General features: G+C 39.6%; 1 protein-coding gene across 9 annotated transcripts in view; it reads left to right on the forward strand.

The window, feature by feature from the left end:
* Window positions 1-20084, forward strand: part of TMEM131L (transmembrane 131 like) — an 83369-nt gene that overhangs the window by 44908 nt on the left and 18377 nt on the right. For 6 of the 9 annotated variants that reach the window (XR_012660301.1, XR_012660302.1, XR_012660300.1 and 3 more), the window contains 15 exons: window positions 1478-1555; window positions 3451-3604; window positions 5850-5908; window positions 6270-6378; window positions 7340-7445; window positions 8084-8237; window positions 8895-9065; window positions 9367-9436; window positions 11404-11521; window positions 12259-12400; window positions 14489-14598; window positions 16245-16317; window positions 18469-18611; window positions 19262-19404; window positions 19742-19928. Coding sequence is in view for 6 of the 9 variants with exons in the window: in XM_075090970.1 (XP_074947071.1) it covers window positions 1478-1555; window positions 3451-3604; window positions 5850-5908; window positions 6270-6378; window positions 7340-7445; window positions 8084-8237; window positions 8895-9065; window positions 9367-9436; window positions 11404-11521; window positions 12259-12400; window positions 14489-14598; window positions 16245-16317; window positions 18469-18611; window positions 19262-19404; window positions 19742-19928 (1817 nt within the window). In the remaining 3 variants the exon portion in view is untranslated. Of the gene's footprint in view, window positions 1-1477; window positions 1556-3000; window positions 3166-3450; window positions 3605-5849; window positions 5909-6269; window positions 6379-7339; window positions 7446-8083; window positions 8238-8894; window positions 9066-9366; window positions 9437-11403; window positions 11522-12258; window positions 12401-14488; window positions 14599-16244; window positions 16318-18468; window positions 18612-19261; window positions 19405-19741; window positions 19929-20084 lie in introns of those variants that run through there. The other 3 variants (XM_075090971.1, XM_075090976.1, XM_075090975.1) reach the window with 2 other exon arrangements.

The following is a 20084-nucleotide window of genomic DNA, read 5'->3' on the forward strand; positions in this document are numbered from 1 at the left end:
TGGCATTGAATAAGGCCTAACAACTCCTTATTTAGGACCATGAAAGCAGCAGTGGTCTCTCAAGAACCACTGAGAATAAGCATCAAGGTTTATTTGACCAGAAAATTGACCCCCAAAGTTGGTCTTTATATAATCTTACTGCCTTGTTAAAACTCCACTCGCAGTGATAGCTGTGAGAGGTTAGTAAGTGATGCATGTTTTGGAATCAAATGGGGTTTTTTTTTTCTGCTCTCAAAATTTGATGAGGACAATAGCGTTTATAAAAAAGAAAGGAGGTGGCAGGGGTTTGCATCCAGCCGAGAGCTGTACTGGGGACAGGGTTTGGGTCACTGCTAACTACCTTTGCAGAGGTTACATCGCCCTCTTGTGTGAAGCCCCAGTCATTTTGGTATGAAATTCTATTGAATCAGAAATGCAAATGTATGTTGGCTTCCTTCTGGCTGTGCTTTTATAAAACTGGACACCCTGAAATTCCATGTGTGTGGTAAATCTGCTCTCAGCTCAGCTGCATCCTGCCCCCTTCTGCCTGTCCCAGGGAGATACAAAATAGGGTGTCGGATATGTTAAAACCTTCCCAGTTCCGTTTTTCAGCATCGAATTACTGAAATCCTTTAAAGTCAGTTGCATCGACACCTTCAGAAACTTGAACCTGTAGATATCTCACTCAGATATTTAGTTCAATATTGCAAGAGAAACTGGTGGGGTTCCACAGCAGTCTCAAAACCACCAGGTAATTTTGCTGTAATTAAGGCACTGATAGAGTGACAGGTCTGTCATTCTGAATTTTTTTTTTTTTTTAATTTAGAATCACAATATACTGGCTGAGCAGTCTGTGCAAGTAATTTGGCAGTCCAGATTACCAGATAGCTTCCATGAACTATGCTTGGCTTTGTTGGCACTGTTGCCCTGTTAGATTTATGAGTGCTTTACAAGCTGGCACAATCAATGTCGTCTTTCCTTTTCTTTTCTCTTGCCAATCAATAAAAAGGCAAAACAAGTATTTTCTGTCTGTCCATTTTGGCATGAAGCCTATGTGTCAGACCATGTCCAAGAAACATTACGTTCTTGGCCTAGCAATTGTATTTCAGTATCCAATCAGCAAAGAAAACATACACAAAACAAGGAAAGAAGCTTTAATATTATACAAAAAAGGCTCTGTTGGATACAGTTATATTGACATATGAACGTTTGTAAGTGTTGCTCATGTTGGTGCTATATAAATATTTAATAATCATGTATAATAATAGTTTGATAAGTAAGCAGATATTGATAGAGGTCCTGAGAACTGGAGATTGATTGCTGGCCTACTGTACAGAGTAACTGTTTTTATTTTAAAAAATTTCCTTACACTGCTGTGTGATGCAAAAGTGGAAACAGTCCTATTATCTTTATAAATTGTGGTGTGTGAATTGGATTTATATGATAACATATTTTGAAGCAATGCACTTGACATTTTCTTCACTTTTCTTTCTTACAGGTAGAAACTATGAATGCCAGTCTCTTACATGTTCATCTTGAATGCAGTTTAATTAATGATGCATATCAGCAAGTTAAGGTATGTTTTATTATCTGTTTACACCTCCTTAAGTCTTAATCCAAGTTTAAAAGGGGCATTTTCCAGAGCTCTGGAAGTTTTAGCAACAATGCAATTTCCAGTGTCTCAGTTTAAAGGGGAATTGTGCTTTTAGCTATGCTATTATAAAACCGTATCCTGTGGTATAAATTAGATGTCACACACATCACACTATAACCTTTAGGAGAGGGGGAGGTGGAAAAAGACACCACCCCCACCCCCCACCCCCCCCAAGAAAACCTAAAATTAACCCACCAGGCTAAGTGTTTTAATGTGTGGGTGTTGTATTACTTACATTGAGTCCAAAAGTGATTAGATTCCTGTAATTTCCTTTCTCCAGTAACATTTCAGAAGTTTCTGGTTCACACTGACAAGGGATCAAGGAGCTGAGAGGCTGAAGTCTGGGTTGTCTGTGTGCTCAGGAGGCTTTGAAGCTGGCCTTGGTGTTGGGCAGAGCTGAGGAGGGGCAAGCTTGTTAGCAGCAAAGACCCCTCCAAAAGCTCTGAGCAGTCAGGACAGTAGGTCTCCTCCTCCTGGGCAGTGCCATCTGAATCTCCTCTTCCCTTCTCTCCTCAAATGTCCTCACACAATAAATGGGTGTGGATTCACAGGGATGACTGTAGCCAGTGGGAGATTTTGTTGGATCAGATACACATGCCTGCACTGTGGCCTGTAGCACTTTTCTGTCGTCAAGTGTGATGAGGCCCAGACTCCGTAGCTGTTTTCCTATACGTTACACATTGCAGCAATGCTGTGCTGTTTTACTCCCATGTTTGATTCTTGTGTTTCATTGGTGAATAAGGCTAGGCTTGAGATGCACCTGAACGTTTGAGATTGCACGTAGTGCAGCTGCCTGCTCTTACATGTGAGCTTCCCAAGGGCGCATCATTCCTGTGCTCCCGTCTCCACAGTGGCCTCCTCTCCAGCTCCTGGCAGCCATTGCAAGTGCTGAGGGTTTCTTTGGTGGTGTGTGTGCGGTGAACTGGCATCCCATTCCCAAGACACTTCACAGCTCCCGCTGTACCAACTTGTGGCACTTCGGATTATCTGAAGGCATTCTGCTGCTGCTTCATGAGAGCACTTGATGTGCCAGGGCTGGAGGTTTTCTCCTTGTCCTCCTCCTCCTGAGCAAATTAGTCCTCTTGGTAGGGCACTGGAGCCTGAGTTTAGCAAACTTCATGGTGTGATGCAGGGAAAATTTATGTTTCTGTTGATTGTCTAGTTTTGTTTTGCTTTGTTGGCTTTAATTTTTTGTGAAATGGTGTCTCTGTTTTTGTAGTTGCTAAGACTCAGCTGTTTTAAAAGCAGCCACTATTTCAAGATGGAAATAAGATCCTGTTTGTATTTATCTGAAGTAATCTAGCCAGACAACAGTGTTTTCTATTAAGAATTGTACATGTATGTTTGTTTTTTTAAAATTACTTCAGTGAGAAATGGAGACAAAAAACACAGGATTTGGAAAAATTAACTATAAACAGACCAGTGAACATGAACTGTCTTCCTACCATTAAGACACATGCATCAGTCTGTTTATGGCAGATTTTATTGAAGGCAGAGGATTTAACAAAGGAAACTGTTTTGCAGTCCCTGAGGTGAGACTGACTAAGACAGTTTATAAATTTGCATTCTTTCAAGGTTCAGTGTCCTTTTTAGTTGTTTTTCATCTTTGTTTTCACTGTGCTGTCTGTATCTGCACTGTCTTTGGTTTCTGCTGAGATTTTAGCAGAGGTCCTAATTACTGCTGTTTTGCCAGCACTTGGTGCTGGAAATCTTACCAGTAATACCTGCGATTAACTTCTCGAGATACCTTACTGTAATGCATTTTTTCTGTTCCCTCCCCCACCATACACACACCATATCCCCTTGTCTCACTCCAGAGTTGCTGTTTTATGTCCGATAACCCAATGCTGCTAGAAATGAGCCTAATGGTAAGAATGGAAAATGCCCAGCAAGATTTTGTGGAGCACAGACAATACTTACTGGAGAATCTTTTTGTAGTTTATGTAGCAATGGAAAAAACGAAGACCTCGGGTAAGTCCTACATATGACTGTTAATTGTACTAAATTTGGTTTTATTAATAAATTGTAATTTGATGTGCTAAATTGAATCAAATTCAGTGACAGCTGAATTTTGTGTGTAAGTGAAAACAAATCAGTTTAGTTAAACACGGCTTGTCAGCTGCTTTGTTTAGGGCAAAGTTACTCTTATCGCAGTCCTCTTTATAAAGGTAACAATTGTAAATATATCTGTTTTGTTCTTCAATCCCCTGTGCTTATGCATCTGCTTAAGTAATACAGAAAGATGTCATGGTCCTTCAATTTCTACAACTGAATTTCTGGTGTCCCATTAATTAAATTAACCATAATAGGACTACGAAGGCAGAGTGGTTCATACAGTACTGGGGATAGCAGCTGTTGTGGAAAGTAGGGTAATGAGGAAATACAGAAGTGCGCATCATTTGTTCTTGTAAGCTAGAATTCCACAGGCAAAACAATCAACTCCTTGCAGTTTCTTTATGCTACGTTTATTGGTCGAACAAATCCTCTAAATCCAGGGGATTTTAAATTATTTATAGAGCTTTGCAGTCTGTTTTAATAGCTTTCTAGACATTTCTGCAAATTTTACTTTCTGATTGAAGAAGGATCTGCTTAAGAATCCAGATTAAAATAGTATTTTTTAACACACTAGTAAAAAAAGAACAATTGTCTTTTGAGAAGCTCCGTTCAAGATCTCGTCACAAAACAATATATGCTGTTCCCCCCATGCCTGTTCTGTAATGTGATATTTACACAGAGCTGAAACTGAAATACCCACTGTAAACCTAGTTTCCCTGCCAGTGAGATGCCAGTGCTTTGTTGTGTCAAGTTGTGGCCGTAAGTTTATTCTGATGCTGGTGGAGAATTGTTCACATCTGTTGTGTCAAGAGTGCTTGCTGTTAACACTTTTGATAGCTAAAGTACTAGAATTATGCTTTTAAGGCTGTTTTCTATTAAATATAATGCAACTATAAGTCATCGCTGTGTTAGAAGTTGGTCATGTAAGTCCTTTGGACTTGCTGTCTCTGGGAAGTTCCATGTCTTGCTCCATCAGTACCGGTGGTGGCTTTACCATATCAAAGAGCAATGCTTGCTTGCCTTCCATTTGTATAATTAAATGAGGTGTGGTCTTGAGGGAAAGATCTAACAAAAGGGAATATGGTGCTGTGTCAGTCTCGGTACATAGCACATGTTTTAGCACCTAGTGTGGGACACCAGGTAGGCAAGGTCTGCCCAGGGGAACTAGCCAGCTGGAAAGGTTGAAGAGGAGTATGTGCTTTAAACAGCTGTGGGTATGTGGAGCATCTGCTCACTCAGGATCAACGTCTTGAACCCTCTCTTGGAAGTTGGCACATGTAGTCTTGCTTTTAAGCAGCTGAGTAAAGCATACTCATTATTAGAAGTTGTGGCTGGTGAATTGGGAGAATGTCTTTTTGTGTCAGCCTGTGTCTACTGATGTAATTCAAGTAAAAGCAAGGGCAAGAGCTCAGGTTTTCTTCCTTCGTGGAAGTGTGATGACCACCCTGGTATAATAGTCATCTCTCGTTCTGTCCTGCTGCTCTTCTTCTGGTCCTCTACATCTTTGCAGTGTCCTGTGGACAGTAACATAGCTTTGCCAGTGACGAAGGGTGGTTACCCAATATAGCTGTACTACCTTATTGGCAGATGAAGGCTGAGTTATATCCATCTCCTGTTGCTCTAGTCAATAGGTTACTACCCTACCAGGTGATAGGACCATTCCTGTTTTAAGCACTGAATCCAGCTTCACATTCTCTCCTGAGAATGCTTGTGGTTCAAAGCAGGTGAGCCAGGATGTTGTGTAGCTGTGTGCATATACAGAACAGTTTTTACTGGACTCTCGTGCTTGTTGATAGGTTGGCACTTAGACTTAGAAAGTTGTGGCAGTGTTAGCCATCCTCCTTTCTTTCAGCTGTGCCTCCTGTCTCCCTGCCCATAGGAAAGGGGTGAGCTGTGCTCCATCTCGGATTTAGGAGATGATGAAGGAAGATTCTTTGTTGATGCTTGCTTCATGTTTGTGGCAAAAATCATTGTTGAGTGGATTTTTACTCTATGAAACGATTGCCAGCTTAAGATGTGAATAGTTCCTCCCTTTTAAAAGGGTAGCTGGCACATAAAGATTTTAAATTTAAATTGGGATTGTTTCTCATATAAGTATCTGACAAAGCAAGAATGCTTCCATCCTTGGTGAACTTACCTCAGCGTTTGTTCTTTTGGACAGGTGATTCCTCAGTAGATGTGTACGTCATGCATTCTGGGAACAGCCTTGTGTATATACAGGTAATCATGGGCTTCAGGAAGTCACATTTTAGAGTGTTGAATATGATTGGGGAATTAATTAGCCCACTGGCTTACTCTCTAATAGCAGATTGGTTTGGCTGCTGGCAAATGTCATGCTTCTATATTTCTAAAATGTGCCCATATGTCTAATAGATCTTCCAGATGACAAGCTGTAGTTCAGTGATGGATTTTTTTTAAGACATCAGAGCTGTTAACTTGAACAAAAATCCATGGGTTGATTTAGATGTGAGAAAATGCCAGATATTTGCTTGCAAATTTGGCAAGCAGGTACACTAATACAGGAACTACAATAATAACGGTAGTACTGCTACAAGGATCATTGTGTCTTGTCTTCATGCAGGAAATACGGCAGTTGTCACAAAAAGACACATCACCTGTGGAGTTTGAGCCAGTACTGCTTTCTTCATCATCTACTAACTTTACAAAAGTTGCTTCTATTTCTTGTAAAGGTACAGGATACGTATACTTATAGATAATATGATTAAACAGGATCTGATTGTAAAAGGCTAACTGTTTTCAGCAGATAGTGACCCTGAAAGATCTCCAAATCAACTTGCCTGAATTTTTTTGAGAAGGAGGATGAATTCTTTTTGCTAATTGTTTCCACCATTTTTGTGTATATATGCTTCCTCTTATGCCAATCGAAGGTTCTAAGCTATACATATTTCAAAAAGGGGAAGAAAACATTTGCTAAAATGTTAGCTGATTTTACAATAAGCATAATTATTGAATATGCTTTTTCAACATCCTTTTATAATTTGTGGTTATTTTTCTGTTTCCAATATATTTTCTAAAAGGCTATTGTGCTTGGGTGGTCATTTTCTATGACATTTCTTGGCAGGATCATTGAAGAGGCTTGCCTGAGACCAGGCATGTTTGTGGAAGAGCAAAGATTAACGTTTAAGCATTCCTGACTCCAGCCTGTTTCCTATTCTGACCACTAGTCTGCAGTGCATAGGCTTTAAACGTTTATGAAACAGCCTGCTTTCAAAATGACACTGGGATTTGTTTTGCGTAGCAAAAAAGGGCAAATCAGAAGACAGAAGGGACTATATGTTGTGATTCTTTTTTTCAGAGCAGTTTTTCATTTATTAAAAGGAGGCAGTGTGCACTGATAAGTAAGAATGCTGTGCCAGTAGCGCATGGTTAAAATTGGCCAGATTGCTCCTCACAGCCTTGTTGTGTGTGTGGTTTTTGGCAGGGTGTAGCATTCATAAATTTTTCTTAAAGAAAGGTTTGAAACCTCAGAGAATTAGGACATAAGCAATTAGATGATTTGCTCACCTGCATGAGAATTGGACTAGCAAACGGTCCCCTTCATAGTGTTCTTCCAAGTCCTCACAAGAAAATCATTGCAGATGTGCTTTCAATCTCAATGATGTTGTATTCTCCTGTATGTTCTTTGCCCAGCTGTATCCTGTGACAGTGAAAGTCCTTATGCTGACAAGAAGAATAATAATCTATTGGAAGGCACTACAACACTAAAAGCCTGTCTTTCCTGTCCTATCATGGAAGGGTAGGTTGACAGTGGATTTTTATTAGTTAACATTCACTGATATTGTAAGAATATTGTACCCTTCTTAAAGAGATTAGGTTAGCTTGCTTTGTCACTGAACAGTTCCAAGGACAGTGAAGAGACTTCTTCCTGCTGTTGCTGTGTCATTTGCCAAAACAGACGTGACATTTCAAGCAATAGTTCTGTGTATTGTCCAGGAAGAATTTCAGGAGCCAGTAAAAACATACGCTGTAGCAGCTCATACCATGTAAACGTTGCTTAGAGTCTGTGATAAAATTTCCACTATCCTTCTTAGTCCAGTGCAGAAGCAGGATAGTAGAAAGAATGTGAAGTCCTTTCTTCAGGCTTTGTTTGCCACTTTCATTCAAATACCATATCACAAAGCCGTAGGCGATACTGTACTATAGCATAGCAAGAGAGTAGAGTGTTTACCTGGCTACCTCTTTACGTTGTTCATGTCAATTTTTACTCTGATATTATATGTAAGTATTCCAAAGGAAATAATGTTGTTCTTTCTCCTTGAAACCTTAAAAAAGCCTCATTATGCAAGAATACTACAGTCGTCTTCTCTTGGATGGACCGCTTATGTGTGCTCAAGGACAATTGCAGATGTATTTATTTTTCTTCTGTACTTACAGATATTTTGACGTAGATCCTTCTGCAGCATTGTTTCATATAGAACCACATCATAATACTTCAGGATTGTGGTCTGTATGGTTTACAAATAACTTTGACTTCAGCGTTGAACTGAATGAAGTCTTCATAGCCAGAGAAACAAAGGATATTTTAAAGGTAAGCTTTATTTCTGCTTCATACAATGTTTTGTCCTTGATTTAAGGATGTGGTCCTTTGGTATACAAAATCGATTCTTCAGAGAATATGGCATTCTCAGAGCTGGTTGAAAACAGTTAAAAATAAAGGTATACATACATCTGTAACTGTTAGGTCCTGAAGAGCTTACTGTCTCAAAAGGCATCATTCACTGTCCAGCTTGTTTTTGTATTGTTTTATTAGCAACTGTTCTTTCATTTGAGTTGCAGCTACAGATGCATCAAATTATAGGCTATTGCTCTGTTCTTAGAATTGTTGCATGTGTTGTTTCTGCTCTATAGGATTCAGCATTTCTTCATAGGCTGTAATGGAAGTCTTTAGTACATAGATGAGCTTTGAAGTTTAGAAGGCGAAGCCAATAATTTACTCGCACAATTGTTTGATTCAAACCAGACAAATCTGGTTTATGAATACGCACATGATGTAGGCGTCTAATTGGCTCTTCATGTATTTAGATAGGAGATTCACATCTGTGCGCTGTATGGATCAGTTATGGGCACATATGTGTGTGTGATCGCACAAGGAAGGAAGGAAGAGAAAGTTTACATTCTTCAAGATAGCACTTGCACCAAAAATACTGTACCAGTTCTAATTCAGGTGTTGTTTGATTCTTTCTAGATTCTGAACTTTGCTGAACCCCTGACTCTACCTCCAGGCTGCTGGAATGTATTTTCTTTGAAGCTCAGTGTGAAAGACACTGTAACGAATGTGCTTTCTAGTATTTGTTTGGCCACAAATGTGGGAGTAATGTTTGAAATACCTCTGCAGATATATTCAGCTGTGTCCAAGGTATCATATTCAGTTGTGTTGAATGAGTATTATGCACTACGAACCGAACTGCATCAGCCCCTTTCTTAGGCCAGAAATCTGACCCTTAGTCCTGAAAGAAAAACTCAGTACCAGACCACGCTGTGAAGCCATTCTGTAGCTGGAGAAGTTAAGCCCCCAGAGTTAAACAGCGATGGAATTACAGTTCTCTAGGCAACCTTAATTCTCTTCTTTGACTCGTCCAAATTATGCAGTGAGAAACTGGAATTTGTCTTGTTGTTTTGTCATATGGTCAGTTGTATTTTTTGTTTTGTTTTTCCAGCAGGGAGATCTTCATTTCGAAGCCATTGCCCACTGTGATATTCAGTGTTACTTGGGAAAGTCTGATTCAGGTAGACTTGTCTTGGGTTTTTTTAGGCATCTGATGGTAGTTTTAGTATAGAAAATTCATTTTATGTAGCACGACTTGTAATGAGAATACTGAGATTTTCATACAAGTACTTATTTTTATGTCTTTTAAAAACATCCATTTTTCTGGGAGCCTATAAATGGCTTTGAGTAACTGGGTACACTGTGCAGTATTTCAGACCTCTAGTGCTGTAGCACATGCTAAGCTATTGTTCTGTCTTGCAACATTTTTTTGAACTTAATATTTAATTTTCTCTTGTAAATTCTCATTGGCGATGTAGTGCTCCTTGCTTTCTTCATGTGCACATTCTCCAGAGATTTTGAGGTAGAATGATAAAGCTGTCAACTAGCTCAAAGTGATTAGAAAATATGCATAATCTGGGTCCAGATCCTGGGAAGTCTTTGATAAAAAACAAAAAATAGATGTTGACCAATATCCTGCCTTTGGCCAGAGTTAAATTTGAAGGCCTTCTCTTTATCTGTTTCTCACAGCAATAATTTCATAGATTTCTGCAAAAGATCATTTATCGGGCTTATAAAACAGCATCCTTAACGCTGTATCATGTGAAACAGAAAGAAGGGGTCTCATTCTTTCTGGAACTGAGGGATCTAACTCATACTGTAAAGCTGGGAGCTGCTTTAAGTACCTGGCTGGCATTTACCAAAATACAGAGTTAGGTATTACATGGCCATCATACTGCCTGAAGAATGTTGAGTCTGATAGAGGCTGATTCAGAATAGTGAGGTTTTTTAAATCTCTGCTCAGTAAGGAATTTCCTTAGGCAGCTGGGTTCCATAGCCTTTAAAATGTTTAAGTGAGTGCTCTCCTGAATGTGATTTCAAGATGATGCTTTTCTAAAACGTATTTTTGTATGAGGATATGAAGAAGGCAACAGTAGTCAGTCAAACGTAAAAAGGAGAATTGAAGAGACGTGGAAACCTGTGGCTTGAAGAGTTACTGATACATATGTACACTTAGGTACCTATCTTAGAAGCAAGTGTTTGGACTGGGGTATTTTTTTAAATCTATATAAAAGAATATTGATGGTACAAGTATGCCTTCGTTGCTTACTTTCTTTCCATTCTAATAATACACATTATCAGAACTTTACATAGAGGTATTCTGCCCTCTAATTTACCATACTAGTACTTGTTAAATAGAAAGTCTAATGCACAATCCTGAAAATACTGACATAAAGAACCTTGTAGCTGGATTATTCCAGTCATGATCAATCTCAGTTGGTTACTTTAAATACTAAGGATTGAAAATAATGTGCATGTACTTTCAAAATAAGCCATTTTTGTTTTCTTTCAAAATAAATTTATTTTTATAACTCCTTTCTGCTGTGTGAAAATGCTTGAACCAATATGAGTCTAACTTTCTAAAAGGCATTAATCTTCAGACTGATTTAAAGCCTTGCAATTTTATCTTGAGAATTTGAGAAAATTATCAGCACCTTGAAAAGAGAAGCTAAAATGAAAACACCATTTCTGCCAAACTGTGGGATTTGTTTTGCTCCCTGCTATGACGTGATATTACAATTTTGTACCACTATGTAGAGAATAGTATACGATCTTGATACTGTATTGGCATCAGTGGAGAGTTCTCTGTAACAACTACTGATAACGTCGTGATTTTTCAATGGCATCCATTAGAAACAGCAACAGTAAAAAGGGCTTACTAGAGCATACAAAGCCTGTGCAATACCCATACTCTTGTTTGCATGCAGAATTACTGTGGTTTTGCAGATCTATTTCTTTAAGCAACTCAGATATGAACAAAAATATATATACCCTCATATATGCTTGCTTTGAAGGGAAAATGTGGGTTGCCTTTTTTATTTTTGTGTCTGGACCCTTTGCAGATACTGATTATTCGTGTTCAGAAGTAGATTGATGAACGAAGCAAATGTACTTTCTGTAAAATATGAAAAATCTGTTATCGTTTTAGCAAATGTGCTTTGGCTGAAGAGTCTCTCTCTGGACCGTTCTGCCTGGGATGTGGATTCTGAACTTGCAAGTGAACTTTATGAAAGATGGCAAAAAATAAGACATGGGGAAGCCTGCAGGTCTGTACAGAATCTGTTGAGGTTCTTAATTCAAGCCAGTACAGTTCTGTAAGAAAGAATATTTCTGTTCTGAAGTATTCTTAATTAGAACAAACATTTTTTTACCTTCCTGCACTTGAGTTAGTTGTCCTGGGGCACCTGGAGTTTCAGAGCACCCCGGACACCCCCGACTTCCATTTCAAGGCACTGCCAGCCATAACTAAACGTTTCACATGTCCGAATTTTAGAACATAAATAATGTTCTGACTATAATAACCCCACCACAGCGACCCAGTGTGAAAGTAGTGAAAGCATGTTTTATTGTATCATTTACGGAGTTGGATGAGTCCTTCATCACAGGTGGCATGGTGGTCTTATCAGGAGTACTCTGATTAGCTTTTAAGGTTTTTAGTCCCTGGCCTAGTGGATACTGCATACTGGGGATGTTGAGAAGGAAGCAGTCACTGTGACTGAGCAATTCTTGTGAGATCAGTGACATCAGCCCCTTTCCAGAATAAGGAGGTAGAGCTGTGAAAACCACAGTTGTCTTGCAGGTGGAAGAGTGGAGGCGGAGGGGGATGCACATAAGTTACGCTGACTCCCTACTAGTAGGTTACAGCTTTATGGGCTGTATTTTGTGAAGAACGTTTTCAAGGAAAGATCAGTTGACGTAATTATAGGTCCTGGCAAATAATCTTTTTTGTTTATTTGAAAGAAAAAAAAAAACCTAACAAAGCTTTCTGGTTTTCCCAATAAAGCAGGAGAAGTATTTTAGGAATGGCTCGCTTTATTCACCAGAAGAAGCCCGAAGAGGAGTCCTTTGCCTTTTTCCTGCCACGGTTGACTACAGAGCCTGGCCTTACGCTCAACTTCAGTGCCACAGCAGTTAAAAGTAGTATGGTGAGGATGGTTGTTGTTATGCTTTTTCTGAGTTGATGTACATTTAGCTTGTTTAAGTAATAAAGCCTGCGGTTAGTATTCGGTGATTTTCATACTGCTTGTAGATCAGTGTTTTGAAGTCTAATTTAAGACACCAGATTTGTATCCCTTTGGCTCTTTGATAAGCTCTCCAGCTGGCTAGTTGTAATACTTTAATACAGGGATAGGAGTAAAGCGGTGTAGGTTTTAACTAACAGTTGTTTGTGGTTGTTAAAGCTTTCCTTGCATCATTGCATAAGTGACATGCTTGTGGTAAAATAATTGAACAAGGGACTAGGGGCAGTGTAGTGGGTTGACCCTGGCTGGATGCCAGGTGCCACCAAAGCTGCTTTATCACTCCCTTCCTTAGCTGGACGGGGGGAGAGAAAAAGTACCAAAAATCTCATGGGTCAACATAAGGACAGGGAGAGATCAGTCACCAATTACCGTCACAGGCAAAACAGACTCAACTTGGGAAAATTAGCTTAATTTCTTACCAGTCAAATCAGAGTAGGGTAATGCGAAATAAAGCCAAATCTTAAAACACCTTTCCCCCCACCCCTCCCTTCTTCCCAGGCTCAACTTCACTCCCGATTTCTCTACCTCCTCCCCCTGACCGGCGATGGGGGATGGGGAATGGCGGTTGCGGTCAGTTCATCACACATTGTCTCTGCTGCTCCTTCCTCCTCACGGGGAGGACTCCTCACACTCTTACCCTGCTCCAGCATGGGGTCCCTCCCACAGCAGTCTCCATGAACTTCTCCAAAGTTGGTCCTTCCCATGGGCTGCAGTTCTTCATGAACTGCTCCAGTGTGGGTCCCTTCCACAGGGTGCAGTCTGGCAGGAACAGACTGCTCCAGACCCCATGGGGTCACAAGTCCTGCCAGCAAACCTGCTCCAGCCTGGGCTCCTCTCTCCATGGAGCCACAGGTCCTGGCAGGAGCCTGCTCCAGTGTGGGCTTCCCATGGGGTCACAGCCTCCTTCAGGCTCATGTACCTGCTCTGGTGTGGGTCCTCCCCAGGCTGCAGGTGGATATCTGCTCCACCATTAACCACCACGAGCTGTAGGAGAATCTCTGCCCTGGCACCTGGACTTCCTCGTCCCCCTCCTTCTTCACTGACCTCGGTGTCTGCAGAGTTGTTTCTGTCATGTATTCTCACTCCTCTCTCTGGCTGCAGTTGCACAGGATTTTTTTGTTCTCCCTTCTGAAATATGTTATCCCAAAGACACTACCACCACCACTGATGGGCTCAGCCCTGGCCAGCAGTGGGTCTGTCCTGGAACCACCTGGCATGGGCTCTGTTGGATGTAGGGGAAGCTTCTAGCAGCTTCTCAAATGAAGGCACCCCTGTAGTCCCCCACTACCAAAACCTTGTCACACAAACCCCATACAAATAAGATATACTGTCATAAATGATGCATGTGGTTATGCGATGGCCTTCCTCATGCCACTGCCTTATGTAACAGAAGTGTGTAAAACATTTGTGTGAGACACAACACTTGAGAGATCAGCAGAGCTATGTGTCTTGCGACCACACTGATGGTTGTTTCTTCCTCATTTGTCAGATTTTGGTCACTACCAACCTAACCTGGGCCAGAACCAGTCATATGGAGATAGTTTTCATATGCACAGATTGTGAATTATCTTAATATTCCATTTGTGCCATTTAATTGTCAGTCATTATAGTAATGTATATAACCTGCTTACTGTCAGACCTGTGTAAGAAAGGGTGGCATCTCACTAACTTCACCTTCTTCTGTGAAAGAGCTTTGTTCATGTGTAAATTAATATCCAAATGAACCGGTTGTCTGGGGCATGAGGAAGGCCTGTATTTTTGCACATTCAGTTCTTAGTGCACTCTTAGCTGTTTTTGCAAATAGTGACATTGTGGTGACATGTCCTGCTGTTCCATGCAGATTTGTACTTGTATGATTGTATTGCATTAAGGCAGAAGCCAGGTTAAAGTCCCTTGAAAATGCAGATCATTTAACCAGTGCTGAATTATTTTGCCTTCCAGTTCTCAAATATGTAGTTGTTAACTTTCATTTTTCCCCTCCAAACTCTTTAGGTAAAATACTTCGTACTAAGAAACCCGTCATCCTTCCCAGTTATGTTGCAGCTTCTGCCTCTTTCTTACTACCCTGATCCCCAAGCTTCACTGAGTCTGCTTAAAAAATGGTAATGAGTATAATTATCTCAGGATACTCTTTTCCCTTTTAAAAGATCTATTTGCCATGCCTTATGGTTGTTGCTTGTTGTTTGTTTTAATTTTTCAAAGTGTAAATTAGGTGGGGACGAAGTTCTGACCCATTTTAGAAGATATAATCATGTTCAGAGCAGCTCCTTGTGTGATGAGTGACTTTGTAATGTACCTGAGCATTGATAAAACCAAATTGAGCGCATTCTCACCAAGTTTATGTCTGGCAGCCGTAAACTATAATTGGTCATCTTTTAATATCTGAGGCTTAGTGCAGGCTTGTGCAAGCTGCCCAGGTGAGGGGAGCAACTTGCGGAATTGAGGATGTGCATCTCACTGCAAGGCTGGTGGAAGTATACAGAGTCTGTAGACTGATCAGTGAGGGGGAAAGTAACTGAACCTTCCCACCAGAATAAAGTTTTCTGCTTAGCTTTTTCTTAGGTACAAACCCTAGTTGAAGAAGAGGGGACAAGAGCCAGGAAGAGAAATTCAGGTCCAGAGCTAGTAAATGTTTAGGGCCAGCTACGCAAATGTTTCTGCATTGTTTTGAACTTTCTGATTTAGAATTGAGAAGATCTAATGAGAAATTTAGGTAAGAGTTAGATGAACAATATAAAGGGTTATGGTGAGGTGGACTGAAGTTCACCAAGATAAGCCCTTGGCTGTCACACTTAACTTTGAAAAACTGTGTAGTTGGTCGGACTGTTCCCTTGGTTGGAGCCGGTGGGACTACTCACGTGCTTAAGTGTAACTTGCTTATTTGGGATCCAAATCCCTGTGTAGTTGCTTCTTTGATCTCATTTCTTTACATACGTATGTGTATGGATATATATACATTTATATTTGTCTCTGTGTGTGTATATATATGCACATTGATAACTACACCTGCATACTAAATATAATTTCCACATAGACTCTTTCTAGTTGTTTGAAATTACATTTTCTCTGTATTTGCACACTCTTGTTTCTGCAGATCTAGATTTTCCAGCAGTCACATCCACTAACTGGTTCTTTTTAAACTAATCCCATAGAAAGTTGTGACGGTGAATTTCCAGTTCAGTGGCTGGAGCTCCATTAGTCCTCTATAATCTAAATTTTACGTATTGGTTTTCTTATGTCTGTTTGTAATACCTTAATGTTCAATGCTTCTTATTTGCTCTCAGGCAAATAATCAACTGCTGTAAGTCAATTTGATTTGCAAAGTATGTGAAAGAAAATAGGAGTTTGTCCCAAACAAATCGTGAGCAGAAAGAGGGATTTGAGTAAATTATTGAGATCTGATAATGATTATTTCTTAAGAGTTATGTGTGCAGAAAAAGCTTTGGGGCATTCGTGTTTGTGTGGCTTAGAAATTATATTTCTTGATTGTGATCTTTTGCAATATTATATGCTGAGAGATCCAAAATGCCCAGCCTGTTTTCCAAAAGTGTGGAATCCACATAAAACTGATTTGTAGTTTATTCTGTTGAAATGCAGACCCACATTCCCACTGTATTTCACATCTGTCAAAATGCAACTGTAAAAGTATTCTTTATTTAAGAATAGATGTCAGCATGTAAAAGTAAGTCAGTGTAGTTCTGACAGACTAGGTTTGAAGTGCTTATTTTTTTTGTTTTGGTTTATTTAGGTTCGGCATAAATGTGCAAGCTATTAATTTCACAACCACTGAATTCAGGCTCGTGGATGAATGTGCTCACAGGGTAAGATGACTAATTTTGATAGAAGTGGTCTGACATGCTAGAGAAAGCTTTTTCTAGCTACACGACATCTGAGTTGTTACCAAGTGCTATTTAAAGCAACTTAGTAGTGTTTTCTTGATTCTCTGTCAGGCTTGTATCTTTGCAGTTAATTTTTTTTCAGAGTTTGAGTCTGTTTTGAAAACAGCTATAGGGAGGGGGTGTGTGCACACCTGCACGTGTGCGTGTACATGTTGAAGACGCTACTGTTGCCGTTCTGTGTTGGGATCTAATGTTTAGCCCCAGGTTGACCGGGAAGTGTCAGGCTTCTGAGTTGGTGGTGTCAGAAGCTAGCTGAGGGAAATACTGTGCAATAGTTCAAGGGAGGAGAAGGCTGGATTTCTACACTTCGCATCAGTCTCATTGCAACTCCTGGGTTCAGGTTAGAATGTCATGGCTCTCTCTGGTTCCCATTGCCTTGTTTTTAACACGAGTGTGATAACACATGACTGTGTCATACCAGTGCTGAGCTGTGGTTATATCGTGAGGTGTTGTGTCATGGATAACAGAAACAGAGCAAATGCCATATCAGGGATGTTGGGAATTCTGACGACCAGAGTACTGTCCAGGGTCCCTGGAGAATTTCTTGTTAGACTTCGTGTTTGCGCAAAAACCTGGAATTGACATATTTTCCTTGCTGTTCGGGCATGCTGCAGCCCCATCTTTAATGCCCTATGTAGAGACACATTTCTGCACGCATGCTTTAAGACCTTAACGAAAGATTGGTACCTTATAAAAAGAAAAGACTCTATTTGCTACACTAGTCAAAGCTGACCTTTCTTTTCTGGAAGAGTTGTAAGTTGTTGTAAAAGAGAGGGGACAGCGGTTCATAAGTCCTAGCCTGTAGACACACACTGAAAGAGAAGGTAGTTCTACTAGTACATGGATAGGACTGAGTTACCACAGCCTGCTGTACCCCATACTCTTGACCAAGTGGGAAAATAACAGTAGATCTTTACAAGAGTGTGTGTAATATCTGTTTTTCATTAGAGACTTGAAGAGCTAGGAGGAGCATGTATGGTTAGGTAGGTACTCAGCGCATATGAGATAGATCTTGGCTTGTTGACCAAATCACTAGTTATTAATATTTACATTTTTTAATTTATCATGATTTCCCTAGTCACTTTATATATGTGTAGCAACGTGTAATACATGTGTAATGAATTGTTAGGCTCACATTTGAGCGCATGCATATCTTTCTTTGTAGGGAGTGACAGGGTGAAGTTTGCAAATGCCATACGTTGTTTGCTTTTAATAAATATTGACTGTTGAATGCAGGTTCTGTACCTTTTCCTGTATGTTCCTTTTTCATCAAATAGACTAAGTATAAAATATTTTGGACTGGAAAAGATCAGAAAAGCCATCAGTACAACAGCCATGAATTGAAAAACAACAAGCAAGAAGTAATTTTGTAATATTTATGGTTGTTTTGACTGCTATAGGTGTCTGATCACCCTTTTCTAACAGGAGACCCCCTCGTTCTGGAATAGAAAGTTTTAGGGCTATCTATTTATTTATTTATTTTTAAATGGGAAAAAGAAGAAACAGCAGTACCAATCCATCCCCCCCTACCAAAATGTACATTATTTCCAGACTCGGTGAACTTTTGGTAGTTCTGGTCTTCAATTAATATGGTAGGGAGTTCACTTTGTCTTGTTTCCAGTGACTTAGATGATCAACGTATGTGCCAACAGTCCCTTTCTCACTTAAATCAAGTTGCAAGTCTTACACTGAGGTTATAATGGCTGCCCCATTGCCCTGTGCGACCAGTATACTGTCAGTTCTCGTTGTGTTCTGAAGTGTTTCAGGATTCCTTGAGTATGAAGGACACTATATAATTTCTTTTCCATCTGAGCAAATAAAAGCTGTTTTTAAAAATGAAGTAATACATTCCTCATAATAAGTGGAGTAATATGAACTTTTGCTCAAATAAACAATCTTATCTGATGGTTTATGTTGTCAAATTGAAAGACTTTTGTATAACGAGTGAGTTAGCAGTTATTGCACCTTGCCAAAAATCTCATGTGGTGTTAAGTAAAGATGTAGTGCTTTCTTTATTGAGATCTTTAAACACACATGTTTTCTGTGAATAAGAACTGCATTTTTGTTTAACAGAATGCACGTCAGGAGGATCTTATCAACAAGAAATGCAGTTCTGAGCTGCTTCAGTTAAGTTTACAGCCACTGGAAACCAGAAAAGTTGGTGTAATTTTTACACCGGTTGACTACAAAAGAGTAGCTTCCCTTATTTTAATCAGGTAAGCCTGGTTTCATTTGTAAGTGAGAATCAAACAACTAAATGTAAAAATGAATTTGCCAAATCTTGGAGCAAAGACAAATGGTCAAAATTTGAAAGTCAGAATACCTCCAGTTTAATAAAAATTGCTCAAATAGTCTCTGTGCCTTATGTCTAGGTCATTAAAAAAGAAAAAAGGACTTTAGTTGACCCTATCTTTTTTTTCTTGATATGTGATCAATAGGTTATAAAATGCATATGAATGTACCAAGGCAGTTTTGAATTAACAGAGTAGCACATTGGGTGGCTTTGCTATTTTCAATTTAACTCATAATAATAGGCTTTTAAGTATACAGGGAGTCTAATTTGCAGCTACACATTGGTTATCTTTGAAGGAAAAGAGAGTTTATGGAAGAAGCAACCATTTTTACTAGGTGGCACTGTTATTTGGTGACAGTGATCACAAAGCTTGTTCCTTCACTGGGTGAAATTCGCTGGTGACTGTTTCCAGAGTTGTCATGTCTGTATTTAGGGGAAACCTATCCAGGTGTGGCCAGTGGTGTGTTACTGAAATGCTTTTGCCTTGGATTGGCACCTAGATAGCAAAGCTGTGATTTTGCAAACTTAATTTGTGTTTTAGTGGCTGATTGCTTGATTTTTATATTATGGCAGAAACAACTTGACTGTTCTGGATGTGGTCAATGTAGAAGGCTTTGGAGCCAAAGAATTGCTTAAAGTAGGGGGAAGATTACCTGGTGCAGGAGGATCTCTCCGATTCAAGGTGCCAGAAGCTACACTAATGGACTGCAGACGACGTGAGTAAGAAGCAGCGGGTCTCTGATTTTATAGCTGACTGCGTTACTCCATAGTGATATTGATATGGTATAGTAATGTTAAGTAAACAGAGTGTTGAAATAGAAAAAGCTGAAGAGCTTGGTCATGGGAGGTGTAGATTCTGTTTTCTCAAGACACTGGCTGAGGATAGTTCCGAATTCTGGAAATACACTGCTGAAAAACAGTCTGTATTAAAATGCTGGTCAATTCTAAATTTTTAATGAGATTGAAAGTCAAAAAAGCAATTTTTTTATAAACATAAGAAAATAATTTTTAAGCACTGTAAAATAACAATCCTTTTTTCTTTTCTCCTTTAAGAACTGAAAGACAGCAAGCAAATTCTATCCATTACGAAGAACTTCAAAGTAGAGAATATTGGGCCTCTTCCTATAACAATTTCGTCGATGAAAATCAATGGTTACAGTTGCCAAGGATATGGATTTGAAGTGTTAGACTGTCAGGAATTTTTCCTGGCTCAGAACTCATCACGAGAGATCAGCATTGTGTAAGCACTGACAAATTTGCTGACAAATTAACTTAAGTGGAAATTTGAAATAATTAATTTCAGTAACAGACACTCCAATAGCACACCTGCACACAAAATTTGGTGAGCTTCGAATATAAATTTCATAAGCATTTCCCCTTTTTAAAATCCTGTTGA

The sequence above is a fragment of the Phalacrocorax aristotelis genome, chromosome 4 (genome assembly GCF_949628215.1).
Source record: "Phalacrocorax aristotelis chromosome 4, bGulAri2.1, whole genome shotgun sequence".
Classification (NCBI taxonomy): domain Eukaryota; kingdom Metazoa; phylum Chordata; class Aves; order Suliformes; family Phalacrocoracidae; genus Phalacrocorax; species Phalacrocorax aristotelis.